General features: G+C 41.5%; 1 protein-coding gene across 1 annotated transcript in view; it reads left to right on the top strand.

The window, feature by feature from the left end:
* cpamd8 (C3 and PZP like alpha-2-macroglobulin domain containing 8) overlaps positions 1-24,272 on the top strand; it is a 44,533-nt gene that overhangs the window by 18,030 nt on the left and 2,231 nt on the right. The window contains exons 22-42 of the mRNA XM_084920643.1: positions 118-233; positions 375-426; positions 519-817; positions 2,202-2,270; positions 2,358-2,514; positions 2,703-2,879; positions 4,304-4,385; positions 8,728-8,884; positions 9,166-9,240; positions 10,739-10,904; positions 11,595-11,681; positions 11,919-12,055; positions 12,204-12,359; positions 13,334-13,396; positions 17,359-17,621; positions 17,693-17,780; positions 20,240-20,314; positions 20,516-20,621; positions 21,036-21,146; positions 21,227-21,439; positions 22,856-22,927. Coding sequence (XP_084776769.1) covers positions 118-233; positions 375-426; positions 519-817; positions 2,202-2,270; positions 2,358-2,514; positions 2,703-2,879; positions 4,304-4,385; positions 8,728-8,884; positions 9,166-9,240; positions 10,739-10,904; positions 11,595-11,681; positions 11,919-12,055; positions 12,204-12,359; positions 13,334-13,396; positions 17,359-17,621; positions 17,693-17,780; positions 20,240-20,314; positions 20,516-20,621; positions 21,036-21,146; positions 21,227-21,439; positions 22,856-22,927 — 2,721 coding nt within the window. The remainder of the gene's footprint in view (positions 1-117; positions 234-374; positions 427-518; positions 818-2,201; positions 2,271-2,357; positions 2,515-2,702; positions 2,880-4,303; positions 4,386-8,727; positions 8,885-9,165; positions 9,241-10,738; positions 10,905-11,594; positions 11,682-11,918; positions 12,056-12,203; positions 12,360-13,333; positions 13,397-17,358; positions 17,622-17,692; positions 17,781-20,239; positions 20,315-20,515; positions 20,622-21,035; positions 21,147-21,226; positions 21,440-22,855; positions 22,928-24,272) is intronic.

Genomic DNA, 24,272 nt, shown 5'->3' with positions numbered 1-24,272 from the left:
TGCCTCATTTCCCTGGCTAAAGAAGAGCAATTGCTCAAGCCACTGTCTCTGAAGCTGCATATGGTGTCAACAAAAACAAAATCTTAAGCTGACTTTTGTTCTGTACTGCCTTCACAGCTCGTGCCATTGCCTTTAGTGAACCAGGCTGCTGCTCAGATGGATTCCAGATAGGCAAAATAAGTAATGACATGATCCAAGGCCAGGACTATGTCCGTAGGACTGTCCTGGTTGAGGTAAGAAAGCTGAGATTTTCCTTTAATATTTTTTTTATCCTTTAATCTTTTAATAAGAAAGAACTACTTTTTTATTGTTTGTTTTGTGTATTTCTGTAATGTTTTTCTGCATCTTTTCTCTTGCTGCCACCCTGTTTACAGCCAGAAGGCCTGCCCAGAGAATACACCTACAGTGTTTTCTTCTGTCCAAATGGTCAGTGTAAATCATTTTTAATTGATATAGCATAATGAGAATAAGCCTTAAACTTTACAAAGTTCAAGTTTATTTTGCATTTCATTTCTCAGAGAGGATTCATATTTCTACCCCCAACAAATATGAGTATCAGTATGTGAAAAAGCCAAGCAGGATGAACCAGTTCCAGGTGGCAGTAAAGACACACAACGATGCCCATTTTGCCCTCTCTGCCAGTCCCCACGACAGCGCAGAGATGCTGGAGATCGTACTCGGGGGCAGGCAGAACACTCGTTCCTGGATTTCCGCTGGCAAAATGGGCGAGCCTCTTGTCAGCGTCCCTACGCCAGGGATCCTGTCTTGGGATGAGTTCCGCAGCTTTTGGATCAGTTGGAAGGGAGGTGTGGTACAGGTAAGAAGAGAAAGGAATCATAGATGTAACACTTCCAAATGTACGGCATATTTGCTTCGAGGTTGTGCTCGGATGCTCTGACACAAAAAGAAGTGCGGCAGGCCATGGGGTCTGTGTGTTAGGAGAGCTGGCGCCGTTTTTACTGGTGTGCCTCTGGGTGAACTCACACTTAACAGGGGACACTGAGGGCAGTCGATGATCCATGGCCAAGGACTTGCATGGCAGTGAATGGCTGGCACACCACTTCCCGGCTCCAGCCACAGCATTAATTAGACTTGCACCATTCACCAAAGGCAGTAATTAAAAAGCCGCGTATTACTTCCCAAAGTACTTTGGGAATACGTTTATTTTCTTCAACACCAATAGCGTTGGGAAATGGATGAGTTTCATGGTCTTATGGTGTAATGTGATTATGAAATTAAACTCTTATACGGGAGAGCAAGTGTGCTCTGCATGGGTCTGTGTGAGTGTTTGTTTTTGGGATTATCTGTGGGAGGTGCATGAATCACAATGGCATCACCAACAGCTGGAAGAAGGACCAGCTGGAAAGGAACTGTACCAGTAGGTTCACAAATCCTCTCCCATAAAAATTAAAATCTTTAACACTGTTAGCATGTTCATATGGGTTTTTATATATATATATATGCTATGAGAGAAGTCAAAGCCATGGCTAAGAATTTTCACTTTGTACCTCTATATGTACCAGTGACAGTCTTAAAAACACGGATTCAAACAGCCAGCGTGTCTATGAAGATACCAATATTTGGTAGTTGGTATCCTACTCTAAGCCCAACGCAGCGTTTTCTGCTAAGACAATCGGACAATGAGAGCAAATTGAAATAGCATTGGGTTAACTTATAGCTTTATTAAACTTGCATGCAGTGTGTTGGCGCTATTGCTTGTGAGAAAAGAGAGGGGGGTTTCTTTTCTACTTCCTGTATCCATTTTCTAAAAACTTCCCTGATGTTTTGGCTGGTTGGTTGGTGGTTAACCAGGACCAGGAGGGCACCTGCTTTGTAACACACTAGTGGAAATCCTTTATTTTATTCAGTTTGAATGGGTACCATCCAGGCAGTGCCCACTGTGGATTTGGGACCTTTTCCATCTCCTGATCGTCTGGATGGATGTTGTGTCTTGCTTTAAGTAGCAAGAGAACCCACTTATGAGTTAGTGAGGCTCGCAGATGCAGTCAAACAATAAAGGGGTGAGGAGGGAACTGAGTTCTTGGAGCCTAGTTTCAGTAACAGATTATCTGTCAGCTATCTTGGGTCTAATCTGTGCCAGTGTTTTTGTTGGTATCGTCTATTATGGGGCAAAAATAATGAAACATTTCAAGCAAATGCAGAATAATAATTACAAATAATTATTCCTGCGTTCCTTCCAGGTGGGCCATGGTTTACATCCAACCAATGAATCGGTCATCCTGCGATGGGCAGGCCAATTCACAGGACAGGTTTGACACTTTTATGACATCTTTGTTCCAACTCCAGGAAATTTCTTTAGAGATCATTTCTGTAAAAATACTTTTTCTTCCATCCAGGTGCGGCACATAGGCTTTTCTACAGGCTGGGGCTCAGTAGGGGAGTTCAAGATTTGGAGGAAGGAAGACTCTGATGACAACCACAATGAGGCTTTCACACTTGGAGTCCCACAAAACATGGTGCCTGGATCAGAAAGAGCTGCTGCATTTATGATTGGTAAACTGTTTTCTGGTTGGATGCTTATACATTCCATATACTATTATTACTTCCATCATTGTGTCATTTACATCTGAAAAAAAAAACTATTTTAGATCATGCAATCCTCAAGTGAATGGAACTAATATACAGCACATTTTGCAGTGTCAGTAAGTGAAGTGTGTTTGTGTATCTTGCTCTAATATCAGGTGATGTTATGGGGCCAACTTTGCATAACCTGGACAAGCTCTTGAGGCTACCCTTTGGGTGTGGAGAGCAGAATATGATCCACTTTGCCCCCAATGTCTTTGTTTTGAAGTATCTGCAGAAGACCAGGCAGCTCAGCCCTGAGGTTGAAAATGAAGCAACTGACTACTTACTTCAAGGTAAAGAAACTGAATCCTAACAAATCGCTTCCTTGGATCAGATATTCAGTATTTTCTTTTCCTCGTAGGTTAAATATGACCTCCTCGCTAAGACAAGCTCTGATGGTCTCTTTAGAATTATTTTTTCATGTCCAAATGTGCTTGAGCTGTCATCAGAGTATTTAAGATAAATAATATATTAACAAGATGCTGAGTTAACTCAGTAACACCAATATGGTGATTCTTAAACATATGGATTACTTTCAGTACCACAGATTCTGCCATTTGTGCCCTCCCAAATACCCACCGATGTAAACCCAGTTAGAGACCAGCACTTTAAACACAGGAACAAGGAAGTTATTTAAGTTCTTCAAGAGTGTGTCATGAATCTCAACATATCAAATCCTTTCTGGCATGAAGCTGCGCAAAGTGGCGTCATGCTCAAAGAAAGGAATGATTTCTAACAGTTTGCTGTTTTCTTAAAGTTATGCACCATAATTGGGCTGTCTGCAATCAACAAGAATATAGTTTACCTTGAATAACGGAGTTCATTTATCAGACAAAAAGTTTTTTGGCAGCGGAGCCTTGGACTGGCTGGGATTCAAAACTTTGAATCATAACCTGAAACATAAAGGTTTATTCAGAGTTATCAAGATTAGTCTTTGTCCCTCACAAAGATATAAAAGGAAAACTTCAACTTTAATAAATGTCAATAGGCTTTATTATTGTGCCACACAAGGACAGGTCACCCTGCATATATATGTAAATTCAAGAGTTTGCCTTTGACACTCGGGCTGACCCTAAAACAAAGTGGAAATTCAGCTACCGAGTGTCTACTGTCTTAGTTACAGCAACAAATGTTTGAATATTGGTAAATTATTATATTGTGGGCTATTTTTCTTGTTCGTTTGTGTTTTTTAAGACCTGAAAACTATGCTGGATTCACCCTCTTGGAGGCAAGCACCAGAACATCTTTGCACAGTTTGCATAGTTGCAAGTGAAACCACTTGACTGCAGATGTAAGAACATCGGGAGCATGTCCGAGCAAACGTTCTGTTTTCCTTCATTTATTTAGTCGCAGCACACTATGCACCACAGAGCTGGGTGAAGAATCAGAAATCAATGCCAAAAGAGAATTTCAGGGATCCACAAATGTTATATTTTTGAAATGTATTTGAATTTTTTGGCTACCTTTTAATATACCGTGTTTAGTTTCACTGCGTTGATTCTGGGCTGCCTGATCTTCCAAGCTCACACGGGCTAGTTAACATGGTGGTGCTTCTCCTGCACATTACTTTTATTCTGTGCACATTTCTGCAGTGGTGGATAAAAACTAAAAAAAATACATCCACCTCGAGATTTATCAGCAAACCTGAAAAAGATGTACATAATTTCTGCGTGTTCTTAGGAACCAACCTTTCTTACAGTACTCTCTTCTCATCCAGGCTACCAGAGACAGCTGACCTACAAGCGGCGGGATGGATCATACAGTGCTTTCGGAGAGAGGGATTCCTCTGGCAGCATGTGGTAAGTAGCTGTAGGTGTAGTTGCTGAAATGTGCACAACACATACCATCTAAGCTATGCTTGGCTGTAGCCACATTCTTCAGCTTTCAGTGGGACATAGGTTGCCGGCCAAAGCAGTAAAGTTTTTATCAAAACCTTCGTACGCTGTGCTCATATTAATCTATTCCTGTTGGTATGTTTAAATCTCTGAGTTTTTCCCTTTCGAGTGTTTATTGCATGTTTACACTGCCTGGAGGCAGGCAGGCAGACAACCATGTTAATATTTATAAAACTCGATTCGGTTGTCTCAATGGGGAGCTCCACTGCTTGTATTTTGAGGCCCACGCAGAATGTACATACCTCTGGTTGATTTATGAACTGAGGTGGGTATTGTGATATTTAGTAGAGCTAACACCGTGAAACAGCAGGTTACATAAATGACAGAGAATCATAAACAAACTGCATAATTAGATCCCTGAGGTAGGCAAAGTTGTCAAGATTTATTTGCAATTAATCAGGGTTCATATCCGTAGCACTGAGTGGACCCATGCTGCTTTGGCCCCACAAACAAGCTCTTAATGCCACTATTGGAGACAGTGTTATAAGTTGTCTGGAGCCACTTTACCAAAAAGGTTTTACCTTTTTTTGACATGGTCTAGAAAATAGAAATGGTGCATGTCTCCTTATGACTCACTACCTGGGTGTAATTGGTAATATTAAACCGCTGCTGAAAGCTTGAACTCTTCCCCTGATGACTGTGAGAGGATATGAGGATGTAACCAGCAGCGGTTTGGAGTTTTCCTTGGCACCCAGGGTAACAAGTGTGGGCTGTGGGCACAACACAGATGGTGAACATTCAGTAAAACTGTATCAGACACTTTATGAATCCATCAACAACATGTTTGCATCCAAAACAAGCCCAGCTTTTGCTTCAGACTCCGGGTTCATGAGCAGAGCACTGCTTTACTGCCTGCTTAAAAGCAGCTGTAATGCAGTGTTAATGTATCCCAGGATGTGAAAATGTATCAGTATGGAAATTGACAGGGTTTAATGAAAATACAGAGCAGAATGACACGGGCTGGCAATAATGGTTAGGTGTGTAGCGCTAATTATCTCTGATGTCAAGGCTGTTAACCGTTCACAAACTGGGCTGAACGTTCGCTGACTTGATGTTGTGCAAAAGTAGAGAAACGCTGGCAAAGAAAGAAATTATGAGATGTGTTTCTGACCCTTTACCTCTTTCATTCTTATGGTGATAAGAATTAAAAGACCAATATTTTGCAAATACAAAAATATAGAGATAGAAGAAGCAAGTGATGACTTCACCCATTCATTCGCACTGGAGCTGAGTTTAAGCTGAGTGCAGGGCTGTCAAAAATAAAGGCCGGGGACCAGAATCAGCTCGGTAAAGACTCCAATCCGGCCCAGCTTTGGAAAATGTAAAGTAGGGCCTAAATTTTCAACTTTTATCTTAACTTTTAGAAAAATTTTTCTAATGATAAAGACATTCCTATGGCCATTCTTACTACACTGAAGTAATTAAGTAATAGTTAGCAATTAAAGGACCGAAAAGTTCTCCTATAGAAATTTCATTTTTTTTACAGTGTCCACAGTTAAAACAATAAATAGGGCATTCCTTAGAATAAACAGACATCTGGGCAATGAGAAGCCACATCTTTTTCTGTAGTTTTACACATTTCCTTTTTCCAATTCGTACCCCAAAGAGTTGTGCTGACAGATATTTTTCACTTACTTCAAGCAGAATTTCTTTATCATGCAGAAAAACTGAGACATACAATTGAATTTGCACTTCTTTTTCTTATATTAAGATATCTCCAAGATTAAATGTGCATTTTAACCTCTATACACTGACAGAAAGGAGAGTTTCACTGATCCGACCCACATCAAAGTGATTTGTATGCTGCCCACAATGTAAAATGACTTCGACATCCCTGGCCTAGAGATTCGCTTTGTGGTCCACACCATCTCTTCTGGTTGGAGCCAGAATCTTCCAAATATGGGAAGGGAGCTAGAGCAGACGAGTGACACTTGATCCTGACTGGGGTGCATAGCTAATGTGTACACATTGTACTTAATGCCAAAATTGCCTTGTCAGTCTCACTAGACCAGGCATGTCTTTTAAGCCAACCACACCCCTAGAAATACCTCCTTTCAGGCCTGATATTTGCTTCATATTGGAATTAATTTCAAGATGATCACCAGCACACTGAATCGTATGAAGTGGATTTAGCGAATGACATCACACGGACTTGTGGAACCAATTTACAGACTTACTATTTAATGAGAGAGGTTGACTCATTTTCATTTGGGGTCTATTGAAGGCAGAGATTCCTGTTTTGTTTTTTTAAGCCAGCACCTGGTGATATTGTACTTTAAAGTACTTCTGGATTGTCTTCAATTTAAGATGTGAAGCCCGTTCACTGACAACATCAGTTTCCCCTCACTTAATCCCTAATGTGACCTTTACCCCTAAAAGTAATTGAAGCCTTGAACTTCATTTCAAACTAGAGGTATGAATTCACAATTCGGATACAATTACAAGACGTTTACATTCCCCCTGCACAATATTTTTAATATTCCAGGCAGACAGTAAATAAAACTTCAGAGTGAAGGCTGTCTTGCAAACTGCAATAAGCCTTCAAATTGTCTTGTATTCTTTAATTTTAGCTAAAAGAATAAAGCAAAGTTGTAGTAAATCAAAATGTGCTTTAAAAACTTGTTGCTTTTTCCTTATATAATTATCCTTAATAATAGGGTTTAGTTCTTGGCTCTACGTGTTGAGACCGGCATGTCATTTGTGTCTCGACCCAAAGATTGATCTGACAGCATTAGCAGGGTTACAGGCTGAATACCTGAGATTAAAAGAACTGATACACACTGCTGCATTAACTTAATATCTGTTTCCATTCCTGTGCCAAACCTGTATGTCAGTGTTTGTGTTGTCGCTTTCCTTCTATTTGCAGATGTGTTGTAAAATATGTTTTAAAGTAAAGTCATTTACTGTGTTAACTATATGATATATATAGTGAATCCAGGCTCGTTAAAGTAACGATAAGCACTTTCTCTGAATCCACCTCGCAAAATTCTCCTTAAAGCTTATCAACCTCAGCTTTATCGTGGAGCACACCCATGTATTGTCTCAGAAAAGTCCTTTAGCTCTGACGGGGCTGAATAAGTGTAGCTCATAGAGAGGATTTGGATGTGTGGAGTCAGAAAACAGGAGAAACAATAAGTGAAGGTGAGAGTCGTGAGATGGTGACCTTAGTCGTGGGGTGAGTGGTGGAAGTGAGCTTGTCTACTGCTTCCTTCCTTCTCCAAGCTAAATCATATTTACATTTTCCAGTACCTTTCCCTGAAGCCTAACATTTAAAGTCAGTGACACAATATCACTTAACATTATAAAAATTCCAGCGGACTTGTGGCTTCAGCCCTAGTTTTGTCTCTGGGGAGGAATAATCCAGGTTCCAACCACGGAAGATTTAATGTTTTTGGTTTATGAGTGCAAAGATCTTTTTTTCCAGTTCATCCCCTCTGGTACTCTTTTCTTGGAGTGTGATCTCACTTACAAGCTGCGTTGAGAAACTAGAGTGTGACCTGTTTGTTTATTCCGTTATTTCTCTCTTGTGTTTCTTTCTCTTTGTTGTAAACAGCTTACCTCATCCTGTAAGTCTCTTTTGGTAACGGGGTGCTGTAATGGAATGTCTTGCTGTCACTGAGCAGTTGTTGGCCAGAGACTGCTGCTTTCTACCAGTACCGGGAGGTCTGTTGTTTATGGATGCGTGTATGTTTATTAGCTCAGCCGTGTCCCCCGGGGCTGACCTTAGCCTTTCTCCATTTCTCCCCTGGTTCTTCTCCACTGTGGCCCACTAAAGCCACAGCTCATAAACTCTCAGTTGCACTCCCAGGCCAACTGGATTCCCAACCTTCGTTCCTGATATTCATGTTTGTGTAAGTTTCGGAATGCTTTCGGGGAATCTTCGAATCACAACCAGAAACATACTTGATTGGCCCGTGTGCAATTTCACATTCCCAAGAGCACAGCTGCCGCATCCTGTAGCACTGATCAAACCCTGCCGCACCCATCTGCTCCCCTCCTTACTTCCTTGCTTTTTTCCATTTCATCAGCTCCATCTATACATACCAGTCCTCTTGGAAACCACATCCCAACATTTATGGACGTCTCTATCAGCCCCTCTTCCCATTTGTTGACAGATAGAAAGAGTGTGGAAAAACTTCTCAGTCCACTCAAATAGTGATTCCATATGTTGTCAGAGATCTTTGATATCTTTTCCTTTCCCTTACCCGTCTTTTTTTCTCTCACCTCCATCTGTCCTTCCTCTAAGGTTGACAGCATTTGTGCTGAAGTCCTTTGCCGAGTCTCAAGGATTCATCTACATCGACCCCGATGAGCTTCATGCAGCCAAGTCTTGGCTCATCAAGCATCAGGGAGATGACGGCTCCTTCCCCGCTATGGGACGCATCCTCAACAAAGACCTGCAGGTAGGGCTGTGTCTACATAGATGTGAGGTGACAGATGTTTCATTTTCTGTGCTTGCAAAGCAGGAACGGGTGTAAGAAGTAGATTGGATAGACAAGATGGATAATGGCATTGATTGAGAGGGCAATAATCACATAAATTTACAGCATGAACCTGGTGTCAGACTTCTTAGCTAAAGGATTTCTGGACCGATGAATACATTTAAAGTTTAACAATATTTATACTGCGGAGAAATGAGAGCCGAGATGTTATTAAGTGTAAACATGTCTGGTTTTGACCACAGGGAGGAATCCATGGGAAGATTTCACTTACAGCTTATGTGGTAGCAGCTCTGTTGGAGACAGGGATTACCACAGAGGTAAGCAGGCCAGCAGCACTGAATGACACTGCAGACTATTTATTCCTCTCGCTTCACAGTTGCTCCTCAGGGGCAAACGAAATAGTGTTGAATTAGGCAGGCCTAAACAAACCCACTAAAACATGCTAAAGTTTCTCATTTTGACTAATACGTCACGTAAAATCAACGCAGTGGTGTAAAATTTGATTCATGGTTTCATCCAGTCTCAAAGTGAGGTGCTTTACTTAATAAAACATACCTGCCATATACTCCTAAAGTCCTTCCTCCCAGCCTGGGTCGTGTGTGGACGTATCGCTGCATTCCTCATAGTTGTGAAGATGGATGTGTTGGCAGTCCGCCTGCTCAAATTTGTTATGCCCCAGTGCTGCTAATGTACCGTCTTATCACATTTAGGACTACTTCAAAAGTTTCAGGCTGATGTGCAGAGACATTTGATTCCCATGAAAGACACCTCTGTTGCATTGCTCTCTTTCTGCCATCTGTTTTTTCCCTTTGTCCCTCCGCTTTGCTCTATTTTTTTCCCACCTTGCTTTTTCTTTATTCTCCTACTAGTAGCCGCCCTTGATAAATAAACATTAGTGTTCACTAAAAGAAATGGAAAAGTTAGGAAAAGAGTCTTCTATGATCGTCCTCAGCGTGTGCTGGAAATTCCTTAAACATGAAAGCATCCAAACCTCAGATTGTTTTTGTCTTTGCTCACCAATCGTCCAGATAGTTGACTCTTTATTTAGCATTTCCTCCGCCTGGCTCCTCTCCACCCATCTGTCTTCCCCCCTTCCTCTCCTATCTCTCCCAGAAGGTTTCTTCTGAGAATCTGTGCTTTTACAACTGATAAAAACCAAAAAGGTATCCTTCACTTCAAAGCAGTACACCCCCCCCCCCCCCCCCCTCAATTTCACTTAATTAAAAGATGACTGCTGCAATTACAGTGAGTGGCTCTGGAGGCCTATCATCGCATGGATGAGAGGGAAGGTCACGTCTGCATGAGATGAAAGTCACTCTCAACTTTTTAATGGCTAAAATGAGTGTTTATTCAATAACTACTGTCGTGTTTTTGGACAGAGCAGCCTCTAAAAAAAAATTAGGTTGGTGATGATTTTGTGTGCGTGTGTTTGCATTGGGGACACGGGATTAAAAGTGTAGCAGTAGTTTCAATAAGTAAAAGCTATATCTGATGATCCTGGGATATAGAATTGCACAAGCAGACCAAATCACTATAACCCACTCTGTTATTTGCAATGTAAACTATAGAGATTTTGTCGCAATGTTAACAGCGCATTAAATGTGAAATGTAAAATTCTGCTTCACCCATTAACAGCGGACATCAGCTATTAGATATGAAATGTGCTTGTATCAAGACATACACATATTTCTGCCAATATGACACTGAGTAGAACATTTTTACAGATTCTAGAAAAATGTCTCTCTGCCACATTTTGTAAACTTTTGATCACACGTTCATCTGTGTTTGCCCTGTGGTCTTTCTTGTCTGGTCCAGGAAGAGAAAGTGGCAGTGGCTAAAGCCAAGGACTTTCTGGAAGGGAACACATACACTGCTGATGATCCTTACACTACCGCTCTGTCTGCGTATGCCTTGGCGCTGCTACGCAGTCCTTATGCCCCGCTGGCCTTGCGCCGCCTCAACCACATGGCTATCACACAAGGTACCACTATGAGCAATACTGTTAGTAGTAGTAGTATTTTAAGTCAGAACTTAACCAGGAAAATTGAATCAAGTATTTTTTGTAACCACGACAATATTGCACATTAAAATGTAGAGATTTAGATCTTCTTTGGTCAAATCTTTGTAGAAAAACAAAAGTATTACTGGTTTATATTTACAGCTTCCTGCTCACAATTTGAACAAGCAGTCAGACCCAAACTATAGGAGAGCAGCTACTTTAAAACCAGCTGCTGCAGTATTCAGCAGCAGTTCGCTCCACCCCTCCCTTTCCCCTTGTCTTTCTTATCTTATTGTTGATTTCCTTTGGCCATTTCCTTGTCTTCCTCTTGCCTGAAACGTTCTGCAAGTTTGGCAGATTTAACAACGTTGCAGGCGTCAGGGGGAGTGGGGCTCTTCCTTGATAGCAATAATTTTATTCCCCAGGTACAGTAAAGGCATAGGGTGGGGTAGCAAAAGGATAATCAGGATAATGATCCATGAAATATCTAGCATAGTTAGTGAGCCCACAGTGCTAATGTGTTGAATTTTGCTTGTTTCACTTTGTCTTTGGGCTGGCACCATCCCCATTCTGGTGTGGATGTTTTCTTTTAGTTTTTATCAAAGGAGATTGATGGAAGGAGCGGTGAGTCGTTACCCCTGCCTGTCTGTTTCACCTGGTTTGTCTTTATAGATGGACTAACTCACTGGAGTTTAACTGGGAGCACAATGACAGATGAAGACACTTTCATGGGCTTCAGTGATGGCCTCGCTCAGTCAGGTATATTGTACATCTGCAGAATAGCTCCTGCATGTGTAATATAATGCAAAGGAGGTGACAGCACAGTACTATACACTAGCTTTGAATTAGCCTCTGTCAATAAAAACACACTGAGAAAATTGCAACTTTCATTCTTATTGTTAACACCAGCAATATAGCACTGATTGAGTTTTTTAATTCTTGACAATAAAGCTAAGAGTCGAAATACTGCCCTTCAAAATCAGTTTTTATTTGTAGTGGTATCAGCAGAAGTGGAGATGACTGCGTATGGTCTTTTGACCTACACGCTGCTGGGGGATGTGGCATCTGCCCTACCCGTCGTCAAATGGCTCTCCCAGCAAAGGAATGCCTTGGGTGGCTTCTCCTCCACACAGGTACCTCTGTTTTTCTTTTCTGTATTTTGTTGTAGATTAAATTAACTATAAGTAATAAATGACAGCAAACTGTCTTTCAGTGTTATGGACAGTTACTACTAAAGTATAAATTGTTAACTTGGTGCTTCTTGAAAACCCCCTGTGCCAGGACACATGTGTGGCTCTGCATGCTTTGTCGGAGTATGCCATCCTGTCTTATGTCGGAGGGGTAAACCTCACTATCTCACTGGCCTCCACCAACCTTGACTTCCAGGAGACCTTTGAACTCAATAGGGACAACAAGAAGCTCCTCCAGAGTGCCAAGGTAACCTGAATACATGGTCTAGTTTAATGTCAAGGCTGTTCAGCGTTTTTGCACACAGGTCATGAAGGAAAATGAAGACGTTGTCCTTACGCACATGTAACACACAGCAGGATATACACACATCTAGTTTAGGCTAGCGTGGTCACACACACAACACCCACTCGGTCGCTGTGAATCCTTCTGACAATAAACAAGCTATCCTCATGTGGGAGCAACAAAGGACGAACTCTGCAATATCTAATGTCTTGAAAAGTCTGGAACTGCAGTGCGGTGTGTGAAGATGACCTAATTTGACAGCCTTTATCAAAAATGAAATCCCTTAATCATTACCAGTACTTGAGGTGGTAAATCCTCCTTAAGAGAACCCAGTGCACTTTAATGCAGTTTAGGAGCTGTGATTGATGAGCAGTTATGTACCAGAGCCACACACCGGTATTAAACATTAATCCCCGTTTCCGTGTTCAACTGTGCAGTAGCCAGGACCTTTTGATACTGCCAAACCATACCAGGCTTAACTGGGCCGGATTTCCCAAAAGCACCTTGTTGGTCTGTTGATTTAATAACTGGATTTATTACAAACTTGACAGCTTGGGCATGAACTACCTTGGCCAGAGCACTGTGGTGTCAGGTCAGCACTACTCTGTGTGTGTGTGTGTGTGTGTGCGTGTGCGTGTGTGTGTGTGTGTGTGTGTGTGTGTGTGTGAGAGAGAGAGAGAGAGAGAGAAAGCGCTCCATCAGCCAGCTGGAGTGGTTCAGGTGAGAGTTCAGTAGGTTCTCTCTGCCAGGCATATTCCTCCACTGTGATTAGTAGTGTCATCTTAATTGGGGCAATTAAGGCCTGCTGGTTAGTAGCCAGGGAACCACAAGTGGCAGTGTAGCAGCCTACAGCATTCATTCACTTGATAAATGACTCATTCACCTCTCCCTGCCCCCCCTGACTCTCTTTGTTTCTCCTCTCTCTCCCATTTTTTCAGATCCCCAGTATCCCCACAGGCCTTTTCGTCAGCGCTAAAGGAGAAGGCTGTTGTCTCATGCAGGTACTGTGCTACTACAGACACAAGGCTCACACAAACACACATTTGCATTCTTGAAAATTGCCCAAAATTGAACTTTAATGCAATGCTTATTTCAGTGACTCACAGCAACACTCTGCCAGTAGGGGAGAGGCTCCATAACGCCTCAAATTCCAACATGAAATTTGAAATGATCTGGCATAATTTGGCCAGTTGTTTTGGGGTGTGTTGATCCCTGTTGTCTCTCCCTGCCTTGTCACAGACAAACAAAAGCCCCTTTTATAAACAGAAAGAGTTATTTTTCTTTGTAGACGATGACCATGCCTCTCTTCTTAACACTCATACTCAAACATGTGTCTGCTTTAAAACTAAACAAGTTGTAAATGAAAAAGCATGTGCGATCAAAGATGTTTACAGTCCCATTTTCCGAATCCTGTATTTGAAATCTGACTTGATTTGGATGAGGCACTAGAGGATGTGGTGGTCGGCTTCCAGCTCTCTCCCCTCTGCATGGTTCCCACACACAAACATGTTTTTTTTTCTTCACACCTCTCTCCCTCTCTGCTTTCCCCATATCCACACCTCTCCGTGAGTCAACACACCTCTCTGTCAGCCCCTGGGGCCAGCAGCACCTGGGCTCTAATGAAATACTTGAGCGGTCCTGCCTGTGTATGTGTTTGTAGGCATGCAATGAGTATATGCAGTTGCCTCAGGAATATCATTTAGCAGCTCTGCTAGGGTCTCAGGTAACACTGAATGATTTATCAGAAATGTGGACAGTTCTGTTGAGAATAATCTTCTGTGAAATGAAAACGAGCATCAAAGCAGTGAGTTGTCCGCAGGCTAAAATACAAGCTGCTGAAAGCATTTCTGTTGTCCACAGAATATGATTTGCAGTTTATACTTTAAAGACCTTTTCTGCTTTCACTTTTTGATGTTAGAGGTTATAAAATAAGGCGTCAAATTTTTAAACATTTTGTTACTTTTCTTTATTTTACTGACCGTGTTGGTATTTTTTTTAAAAAGTAAAGCTTCCATCCAAAAAGTGAAATAATTTGGTTGAAAACAAAAGGCTTCACCTCTGTAAGATCAAAGTTAATAAAGAGGAAATAATCAGATTTCACTTTTTTAGAATAAACTTGAAATACGACAAAGACTACTAATCAAGATTTAATATCCGGATCACAAAGGAGCATTTGAAGTCTACAAGACCAACAGGTCACAGTCATACTACTGGCTTTATGAGACAGAACTGTTCTTAGGCATCAACATTTTTCAGTTAGCATAAGGCACCTCGAGGAATAATAATATTACTATTTGCAGTTATCATTAAACCAGTGGTATGGAAAAAGTGGTTGTTAGATTCAACCTAAGGGGAGCGTGAATGTCAATAACAGCTTTAATGGTTGTCCATTAAGCAACATAATGATACAGGGGAAAGTTGGAGAAATACTAAGGTCAGCATGCTTCATCAAATATGTGAGCTTTTACCATAATTTGGAAAATAGTTGCAAAATGATGGAAAAATGCAGTCATGGTAAAAATAAAGTACACTCACTTTCACTTCTAAGAGCTTACGCAACAGGACATAACAACATTCTGTTCCTTGGAAGTTCTTAAAATTGCGTAAACACAACCTCAGATGAACAACAAAACATGATGTATTACATCCGTCATTATTTAATCAAAAGCCAAAATGAAGAAGCAGTATGTGAAAAATGAAGTACACCTTTACTCCTTCCACGGGACTTAAGAAGGTGCTGCTAATCAGATGCAGTTGATTACTTGATCATCAGCAAGTGTGACCATGTTTGTAAAAGCAGAAGTTTTGGCAGTTTGGAGGTCTGGAGCATTCACGTGTGTTCACACAATGCCAAGAAGAAAAGTCACCAACAGTGATCTTGGAGAAGTAATTGTAGCTCCCCATCAATCTGGAAAGGGTTAGAAAACCATTTCCAAACAATCTTAAGTCCATCATTCTCCAGTGAGACATATAATTCACAAGTAGAAAATTTTTTAAACCATCTTCCCAGGAGTGAACATCCCAGCAAATTTTCTCCAAGATCTGACTATTCATTTCTCAGGGAAACAGTCCAAAAGTTGAGAGGTACATCTCAGACTCAATAGACCTCCGCTAGCATGTAAATGTTAAAGTTCGTGGCAGTACAGTTAGAAAAGGACTACCGTATTTTTCGGACCATAAGGCGCACTGGGTTATAGGGTGCATTAAGCAAAACAAAACAGTCAGATAAGTCAAACTTTACTCAACTCATTCTTCTTGCTTCCTCCACTTTACCATTGATTCATTAATGTTGAATTCTTTGGCAGCTGCTCTATTCTCATGTTACTGCAGTATATTAATGACTAACCTCATATTGTTGATGGATTATATCAGTTGTTTTCCTGACTGAAGTTTGGTCTGTTTACAGCATCCTGCCATGCGATTGCATTTGTCCCTAACCATCGGGAACCCTCAAGTTAACTTTTATCGAGTGGTAAAAAGTTGGCGTTCATCCTCCAGCTTCACTGTGTTTGTGTTATGCTAACATAGCTGTGTCGCTAGCGATCACGTAGCACATCATTATATACCAGCTAGTCCAACTTCAGTAACCCTACAAAAGTGCTGTTTAGTTTTCTGTCTTGATTTATGTTGGAAGTGATAGCAGAGCTGTACCTTTTAATTTTTTCAGTCAGAACACGATATATTGTGTTTAGGTGGAAACTAGCGAGCTAACTTATGCTAACTCTAACTCCATTAAATTTAATAAATCCTGTTTTCATGGATGCCTGGATGTTAAACTTAATTGTTACACCTGGTAAAGCAGCAACACTGATCATTTTATTAAAGATGAAAGAATTTAGACAGTTTTTAACTCTCAGGGATGCCGCAGTGTTCGTGTGACTTTGGGACCTGAAGCGGAGTTTGGACCCAGATCACTCCGCGAGGCTCCTGACTACAGTAGCCGTAATGCTCCGACAATCCATCAACCGGTGCGGCTTCGTAGCTTACCAAAGTCATACTAAAACATTTTTTTGAGCACCATGTACAACATAAAGTTGGTTCTAGGTCAGTAAGCAGAACCAGGAGTCATACATAAGGCGCACTGGATTATAAGGCATACTGTCGATTTTTTGAGAAAATTAAAGGATTTTAAGTGCGCCTTATAGTCCAAAAAATACGGTAAACAAGTGTGGCCTATTTGGAAGGGTTGCCAGGAGAAAGTCTTTTCTCTCTAAAAAAGCATGGCAGTACAGCTTACATGTATGTTTGCAAAATTCACCCAACGTCTGGAACAATGTCCTTTGGATGAAATGATACCAAAATGGAGATGTTTGACCCTCATGTACAGCACCACGTTTGAAGAAACCCACGTGCAGGATAAACTCATACTGTAGATCATTGGCTAAATGATCGCCAAACAATATTTGTTTATACAGACCTGCCGTGACTGTGGGGGGCTAGTCCAACTGGAATAGTATGGTGGGGGGAGTTTTGTTCTTCCGGTACTACCATTGTGTTTTGTCGTGTGCTGGAGTATGCATTAAAGTTTTACAGCGGACCAACATCCAGAGTGATCATTGGCTCATCGCATCACACGAGAGTGCTACACATATCAAGTGTTAAGCACGGTGGTGGAGAGGTGATGACTTTGGCTTGTTTTGCAATCACTGAATCAACCATGAACTTTTTTGTATACTAAAGTATTCTAGCGTCACATGTGAGGTGGGGTGTTCACACTCGACTTCTTGGTCTTGGCTTTGCTTTTATTAAAAAAAGAAAATCACCTGTGTTGTTGGTCATCTGAGGTTGTATTTACCTCATTTTAAAAGGTGCTTTTATTATGTCCTGATAAGTAAAACCTTAGGATTGACAGAGGTTGTGCTTTCTTTCTACTATAACTGTAGCCCAGTGGTACAGATCCTGAAGCCACATTGCTAGCGTGCCTGATTTTCACAAGTATCTCCTTCTCTCTGTGTGTCTGTAGATCGACGTGTCTTATAATGTACCTGACCCAGTTTCCAAGCCAGCCTTTCATCTCAAGGTGGATCTGAAAGAGCCTTTTCAGGAACGAAACCTGCAGCCCCTCTCCTCCTCCTCCTCTTCCCGTCATTCTACTTCACGAGCCCGGAGCCGCGCTGACAACCGCTCTGAGCTTAACTGGAAGCGACGGGCACCCATTGATGATGATGACCCAGCAGCCCACCAGGACAAATTGGATTATCACATCTCATTAGAAGTTTGTGCAAGGTAAATGATTACCACACACTTACACACAGAGCTGGGGAAAAACATGTATTCATCGCCAATCCTTTGTCTAGGTGGCTTCATTCAGGCTCGTCTAACATGGCTGTCATAGAAGTACCCATGATTTCTGGTTTCCGAGCAGATGTCGAAAGTCTAGAGCGGGTATGTAATCGCACATGACCACACTTTAAAAGAGGCATTTAGCATTTAGCCATAGTGACTGACATATTGCTTGACAGGCAGGTAATCAGGTAGTTGACTAAACTGAAAAGAAGGTAGAAAGAGACAGATGCATCTTGAGGCCATTTAACAATAATGAGTATGTCATGGAATTGATCAAACCCCTTTGCAAACACCACGCTCACACGCTTCACAACCTTCACAACCAAACAGGATGCAACATTTAATTCACTCACATAAACAAACACACACATTTGAGATATTGTTGGGTTTTAGTGTAAATAGCACAGTGAAGCATTCTGTCCCGTGTTGTTTGACAGCACAGCTCCTGAAAACATCCTTCAGATAGAGGCAGGTTATTTAACTACTGCATGTTATGCAATATGTGCTGCTGAAATGTTATATTCATGTGTCTGCATGTGTGTGTATGTGTCTTGCTGATGGGGATCATTTTTAACTTGGAGGTTAAAAGTCGTCAGGCCTCTCTGGGCTTACAAGACCGTAGACATACACTTCACTAGGCCATGTGGGGTACATAGAAAACTTGTAAAGTGTAGAGTTGACAGACAGCATTATGCTGGATGGATGAAATGAGTAATGGAGAGTAAGGTAAATTTAAGGGCTGTATCAAGGTCAGCCCTCCAGCCACCAATCTGAAACTTGTCCCTCATTACTAGACAGTTATAGGGCTAAAGTCTGCAGGCTTCCACCTCCAAAAGAGCCACCTCTCTGGCTACCTGGAGAGATGTAAAACACGCATACTCATACACACATAGTACTGTGAGTATATCAGTCATGACTGACCCGAGTTGTAGTGGCTAACAAGCTCAGTTTACACCCCTGGAGTTTTACTGCTGCCTGCCCGACTGCCACTTACATTCCTCAGTTTATGGTGGCAAGCTTGGCTTCTGCAGTGATGTCTAGTTGCATTCATTGATGCTGCAGTACTGAATGATTAGTCCAGTGACTGACTGGGAGCTGCCACAGCCATGGCCTCTTATCACCCAATATAATGAGCTTTCTTTAACAACCCAGGGCACTCTGGGGGTATAACATTTGAGCAATGGGAGTTCATGAGCAATTTTTGGTTATTATATAGACAAACAATGCTTTCGTAAACAGTGTGTAAGTGCGTGTGTCGTGGTGGCGCCAGCTCAGGCTGAGCACCTCATAAACCCCTGCTGTCCAAAGGCTGCCACCTCTGACAGAATGAAAATCCCCCGGTGGGGGGAATTAACTGCTGGCTCTCTATGCACACACTCTGATTCTTAGTAAACAGCATCCTCGTCGGTCATTCATACCGTCCTAATTATTAGACCGTAACAAAAGCCAGGCCTGCGGCACTATTTCAAATTCTTCCTTCCATATTTACTGGTGAGTTGAATACAATTCTATTGCAGAGACAAATTTTCATGACTATTAAGTTACATCCAGGCGAACGTGACACATGGCAACAGTAACGTTGCATTCGCAATGGGGATGATGAATACAAAAATCCCAAGAATACTGATGTTAAATGTTTTTTAAAAACATATAGACATTGATAATTGCTCTTTGTGTGGTGATGTTAATGCAAAGTTTCATTCATATTGCCCCAGGGTGCATACAGGAATATATACATACAAACCCTATGATCATTATAATAAGATGTTCATGTAAACATGATCATTTCTGCATAATTTAAAAAAAATAAGTATTAAACAGAGTTCCGGTAATTCTACAGGAAAGCTGTCATCTTTTTTTATTTCAACTACTTAGAAAAAGCCTTTCTGAGTCTTTTTCATTTTCCACTGTGGACATGACTTCATGATAGAGTGGGTATGGTTTGCATTTCTGTTGTTGCTCACACATGTCACACAATAATAGAAATTCTTTATATTCACTACAGTCATAATCCGTACAAGCAGAAAAGGGAGCATTTTAGTTAAATAATAATATCCTAGATGCACTGTAGTGTAGTGGTCACGGGGTTAACAGAACTGTGGGTTTTCTTTCATGTTTGACACATTATATTTACTGGTCTGTGTACGGTAAACCTCGGTTGGCATGAGGTGGAGCTGTCCAGACTGCTGTGGTGCTGATTACTGCTAATGTCCATTGTTAATGACTTCTCTGCATGTTCATATATAAATACTGGAGCCGTACATGTAGCTGACTTAGCTGGATGCCATGCATTATGCGTTTTTAAATTGACATTTTATAATCGTACTCGGCTGCAATTTTAGAAAATCTAAACACGTTTTTATCAGGATCTGATAAAAAGGATCTTTAATTCTTCTCAATAGGTACAAAGGCAAGAGATATTCACAAACCCCTTCCAGCATTATAAAATCAAGTTAAACGTTATTAAACTTTTACTATTTTAAATGAGAATGTCAAGAGATCGAGGTTAATATTTGCGTATGAAGCTTGATTTCTTTATGTACTGTGCTGGTCAACAGCTGCTTATGGACAAGAGAGTCGGTCTGAAGAGATATGAGCTGAATGGGAGAAAAGTGTTGTTCTACTTTGATGAGGTGAGTGCAATCAAAATTCTTGATTGCTGTGTCTGATTTTGCACACCTGCTGCATCACTGTAAACACAAGATAAAAAGAACCTCTGATTTATTTATTTGTTTTTTTAAGCAGGTTTAATAATACCCATGTTTGTGTCTGTATTCATGTGTATGTGGGCTAGGGTGCTTTCATAAGTCTTTCTCTGTTTCGACCTTTTGTAGATTCCCAGCCAGTGTATGACGTGCGTGGCCTTCCAAGCTGTCAGGGAGTACATTGTGGGCAAGACGGCGCCTGTTCCGGTCAAGATCTATGACTACTACGAACCAGGTGTGCCTCTGATGAATATTTTAACCCTTTAAAGCCTGAACTGTGAAATAATTGCCATGAAATTCAAATTATTTGAAACTGGAGTGTTTATTGAACCTTTTGACAATAAATAAATACATATTAATATGCATGTATCATATTTGCTACATTCAGCATTTTTTTTTGCAGTTTATTGCTTAAATATATTGTCTGATATATTAAGACTTTTTATATAGGGGAGAAAATCACACTGATGATGAAGAAGTCTTAAAAACTCTGGGCATTAAGAGCTTAAGTGCTCCTCTTTAAGGAGTTAAACACTTTTTTTCCTGCAACTGGAATTTTTCAAGTTTATGACCTACTAATGGTGAGCTTCATTGTTTCATGTGTGTGGATGTGTGAACATGCTCGTGTGGGTCTGTGCTTGTCGTGCAGCTTTCGAGGCTACCCGGTTCTACAATGTTAGTGAGAGCAGTCCACTTGCACGGGAGCTGTGTGATGGACCTACGTGCAATGAGGTGGAAAGTTCAACCAATCAGTGGATAGGTGAGAAACATGTGCAGCGCTCCTAAAAGTGTGGAAAGGCCTCACTTTCATGAATCTAATGAAAAATTCTGTTTCTGCAGGTTTTGTGCAGGCGAACCAGTGCAACAATGTGTTTGGCTGTCTGGAGGAGGAGCGGTTTGAGCGCTGCACGTGCTACAGGGATTGCGGTTACGATGGGGATCCTGTTTGTGGGTCAGATGGGCAGCTCTACCAGAACCAGTGTCAGATGGAGGTCTTTGCCTGCAGAAATGGCACAAGAATCAAGCAGGTTCCGTTGTCCCAGTGTCCAGACGGTAAGAGCTCTGTCATCACGCATCATCTCATCTGTTCACAGATTCTGGACCTCTTTGTTTAACCTTAGTTTTTTTTAAAAAAATGTCTCTAATAGTGATGTTTGCACAATACAGTAGCCAAGCTGCAGACCAAAGACTCTCCCAAATCCTGGATTTGTAGTGATTAAAATAGGTCTGGTTCCTGTTGACATTTGTTTCCACCCAATGGCTGAACAAACATCACAGCAATCACAGTTTAGGCAGTGGTAAGAATAGATCCGTCATGTCTGTTCATCAAAAATGTATTTCAAGTTTTTGCAAGTCCACATGTTAAAAAGTTGTGAAAACATCCTCTGCCAAGTTCAGTATCAACAGGAAATGTCACAGACCAGATTTATACCTGACTCGCATCACAAAGGTTGGCTGAATAAATGATCCAAAACTAATATTAAATTATTGTGTACATGTCCACATTTCTCTCTGTTCTGAAAGAGAAATGTCACAGAAATAGACAAATTTCAGTTAATATAAAGCATGTGTCATTTAATTTTTCTATACAGTTAGTGGTCTGTGGCTCTCGGGCATTAACAGCGTGCCCCAGTGTATTTTTCCTTAACTGTATGTGTGTTTCCCAATTCTCATTGTGGGTTAATGGGCTCATATAAATGTGTAATCCTCATTTTTCCCTTTATTTTTATTTGCGTCTGTTCATGTACACATGCCTCTGTGTATGCAGTGATCTGAGTTTGGGAAACAGCTGTTCAGGTGTTGAGCTGATTACTGAATGAGTTTGGTTTTTTTGGGGGGGGGGAGAAAAACTACCCATCGTACCCCAACCCCCCACCCCCACCATCCTCTCTCACTCGCTGCTGTATTACAGGGCTCCCTCCAAATGACAGAGTGCTTTTGTCCAGCCTTTGAAATCCTTGTCACATTCCTTTCCGACGCACAGCCCAACAACAAAGGAGCCTTCATGTTGTGGAGCAGATTGGGAAAAGGCATAGACAAAACTGTGGTGGGAAAAGACCTCAGTTTGTGCCAAGTCGTTCATGCTAGAGATTATCAAAAGGATTGTATTTTTTTGTTTAGGGCCCTCTGACCTTGTTTGTTTGTGTACAGTTGTGCGAGGGAGATTCATGCCACCGTTTCCCAGTTTTGAAAAGGAAAAAGATATGATTTGCTTCCACACATGGCCTCCTGGCCATGCTTTGGCCCCTGCTATTTTTGGATAGATAGAATTTAGTGCGAGCCTCTGTTCAGACAGAGTGTGCATCATTGTCTTGCCAAGAAGTGTTGCTCAGTGGGGTGGATAATGCTTCTGGCCAGTATTTAGATTATGCAACAATGAAACTCTGTTGAATTCTTTACTTGTTTTTTAGGTGCTGTGGCAGCCACATAAATGTGAATAATCTAACATGTATCTGTTTATACTTCCAGTGAAGACCACGGAGGACAGGCAACCAATAGTGAGTCAGGAAACTGAGCAACCCTCAGTGCCTGTACACACAGGTAGCCTCCCATATCACACCTTTTCCCCACTTACACAGCTTTGCATTCTTTCATCTCCTCTCTGCACTTTCTATGCATTTTTTCTCAAACTCATAGTTTGTCTTAGAGACAAAGCATTGCTTTTTTTTCTTGTTTTCCTTCATTATTTGCATGTTTTAAAGAGCCGAAAGCAAATCTAAATCTTAAATCTACTGACTAATCCACTTTTGCTGCTGTTATAGGTGAAACTCTATTTCTATGTTAACTAAATGTAAATGCAGTGGGCAGTGAGCAACCCCGTGTTTGTGGAACATTGGAGTTTGCAAGGGCAGGGAAGAAGAAAGGATTTAAGACCAGGATGAAAAGGTTGAGACAGTGTGTAAGGGCTGTAAAGCTAAAAAGGAGAAAAAAGAGTGAAGGGGACGACCAGGAGATGGGATCAGAAAAGAGAAAAGGAACAGGGTCAGTGGGAGAGTATAGGAAAGTAGATATGCAGGTGGGGCGTACGGCAGCACATTCCCCTGCCACCACGTCATGTTTTTACAGTCTGTGTGATAAATAGGTGGATCGTTTTCAAACAGCCGGCTTGATTGTTGCTTTGTCATGAGCTTAGATCAGCTGCCATTTTCAGGGAGGCAGCCAGAAAATTCCTGATAGGATGTTTGGCTGTGCGTGCAAGGAGGATGTAGCTGTGTTACATTTGGCAGTGCAAGCATAAAAAAAAAACAGTCATTCACAAGCTGCAGGAGCGTGTACTTGCATACTGTGTGCGCACACCGCATGCTGTTATATGTACATGATTTTAAACTCGGCCTGCATGAAAGTCTGAGTTGCCTACAGGTGTGTGTGTGTGTGTGTGTGTGTGTGTGTGTGTGTGTGTGTGTGTGTGTGTGTGTGTGTGCACCCCGTGTGGCACAGCCTGCACTGACTTGTTGCTGAGCCCGCTACCCTCGGTAGCTGCAGTTCACAAAGCTTCTCTCACTCAAAGGTCTCCTTAGTACAAAAGCCAATGCTTCACACTCGCCACAGGAATGTTGTTTCGCACTTACACAAACGCACACACATATCTATACGTGCACACATAACACATACACTTCCTGCATGTCCATACAGGCAGATATTTGCCCACACACAGAGACACACGTGCACACTCATCTAGAATAAGATAACCCTGGGGTGATTAGATTGAATAAGTACTGTAAAAACACTGTCATTGTAAACCATTAGAATGTTCACTACATGCCAGATAAGTGCACCGAGAGTGTAATGGGTGAATGTGAGTCTTGCCATGAACCTGACAGTTTCCAGTGTAACAGCGGAGGACGCTGGAGCTCTGGAATTAGCTTCCTTGTGCAGACTTGTCATG

This window comes from Perissodus microlepis, chromosome 23 (genome assembly GCF_051167445.1).
Source record: "Perissodus microlepis isolate ML-2025 ecotype Zambia chromosome 23, ASM5116744v1, whole genome shotgun sequence".
In the NCBI taxonomy this organism is placed as follows: domain Eukaryota; kingdom Metazoa; phylum Chordata; class Actinopteri; order Cichliformes; family Cichlidae; genus Perissodus; species Perissodus microlepis.
Note: the sequence above shows the minus strand (reverse complement) of the source record. Positions and strands in the feature narration are given on the sequence as shown.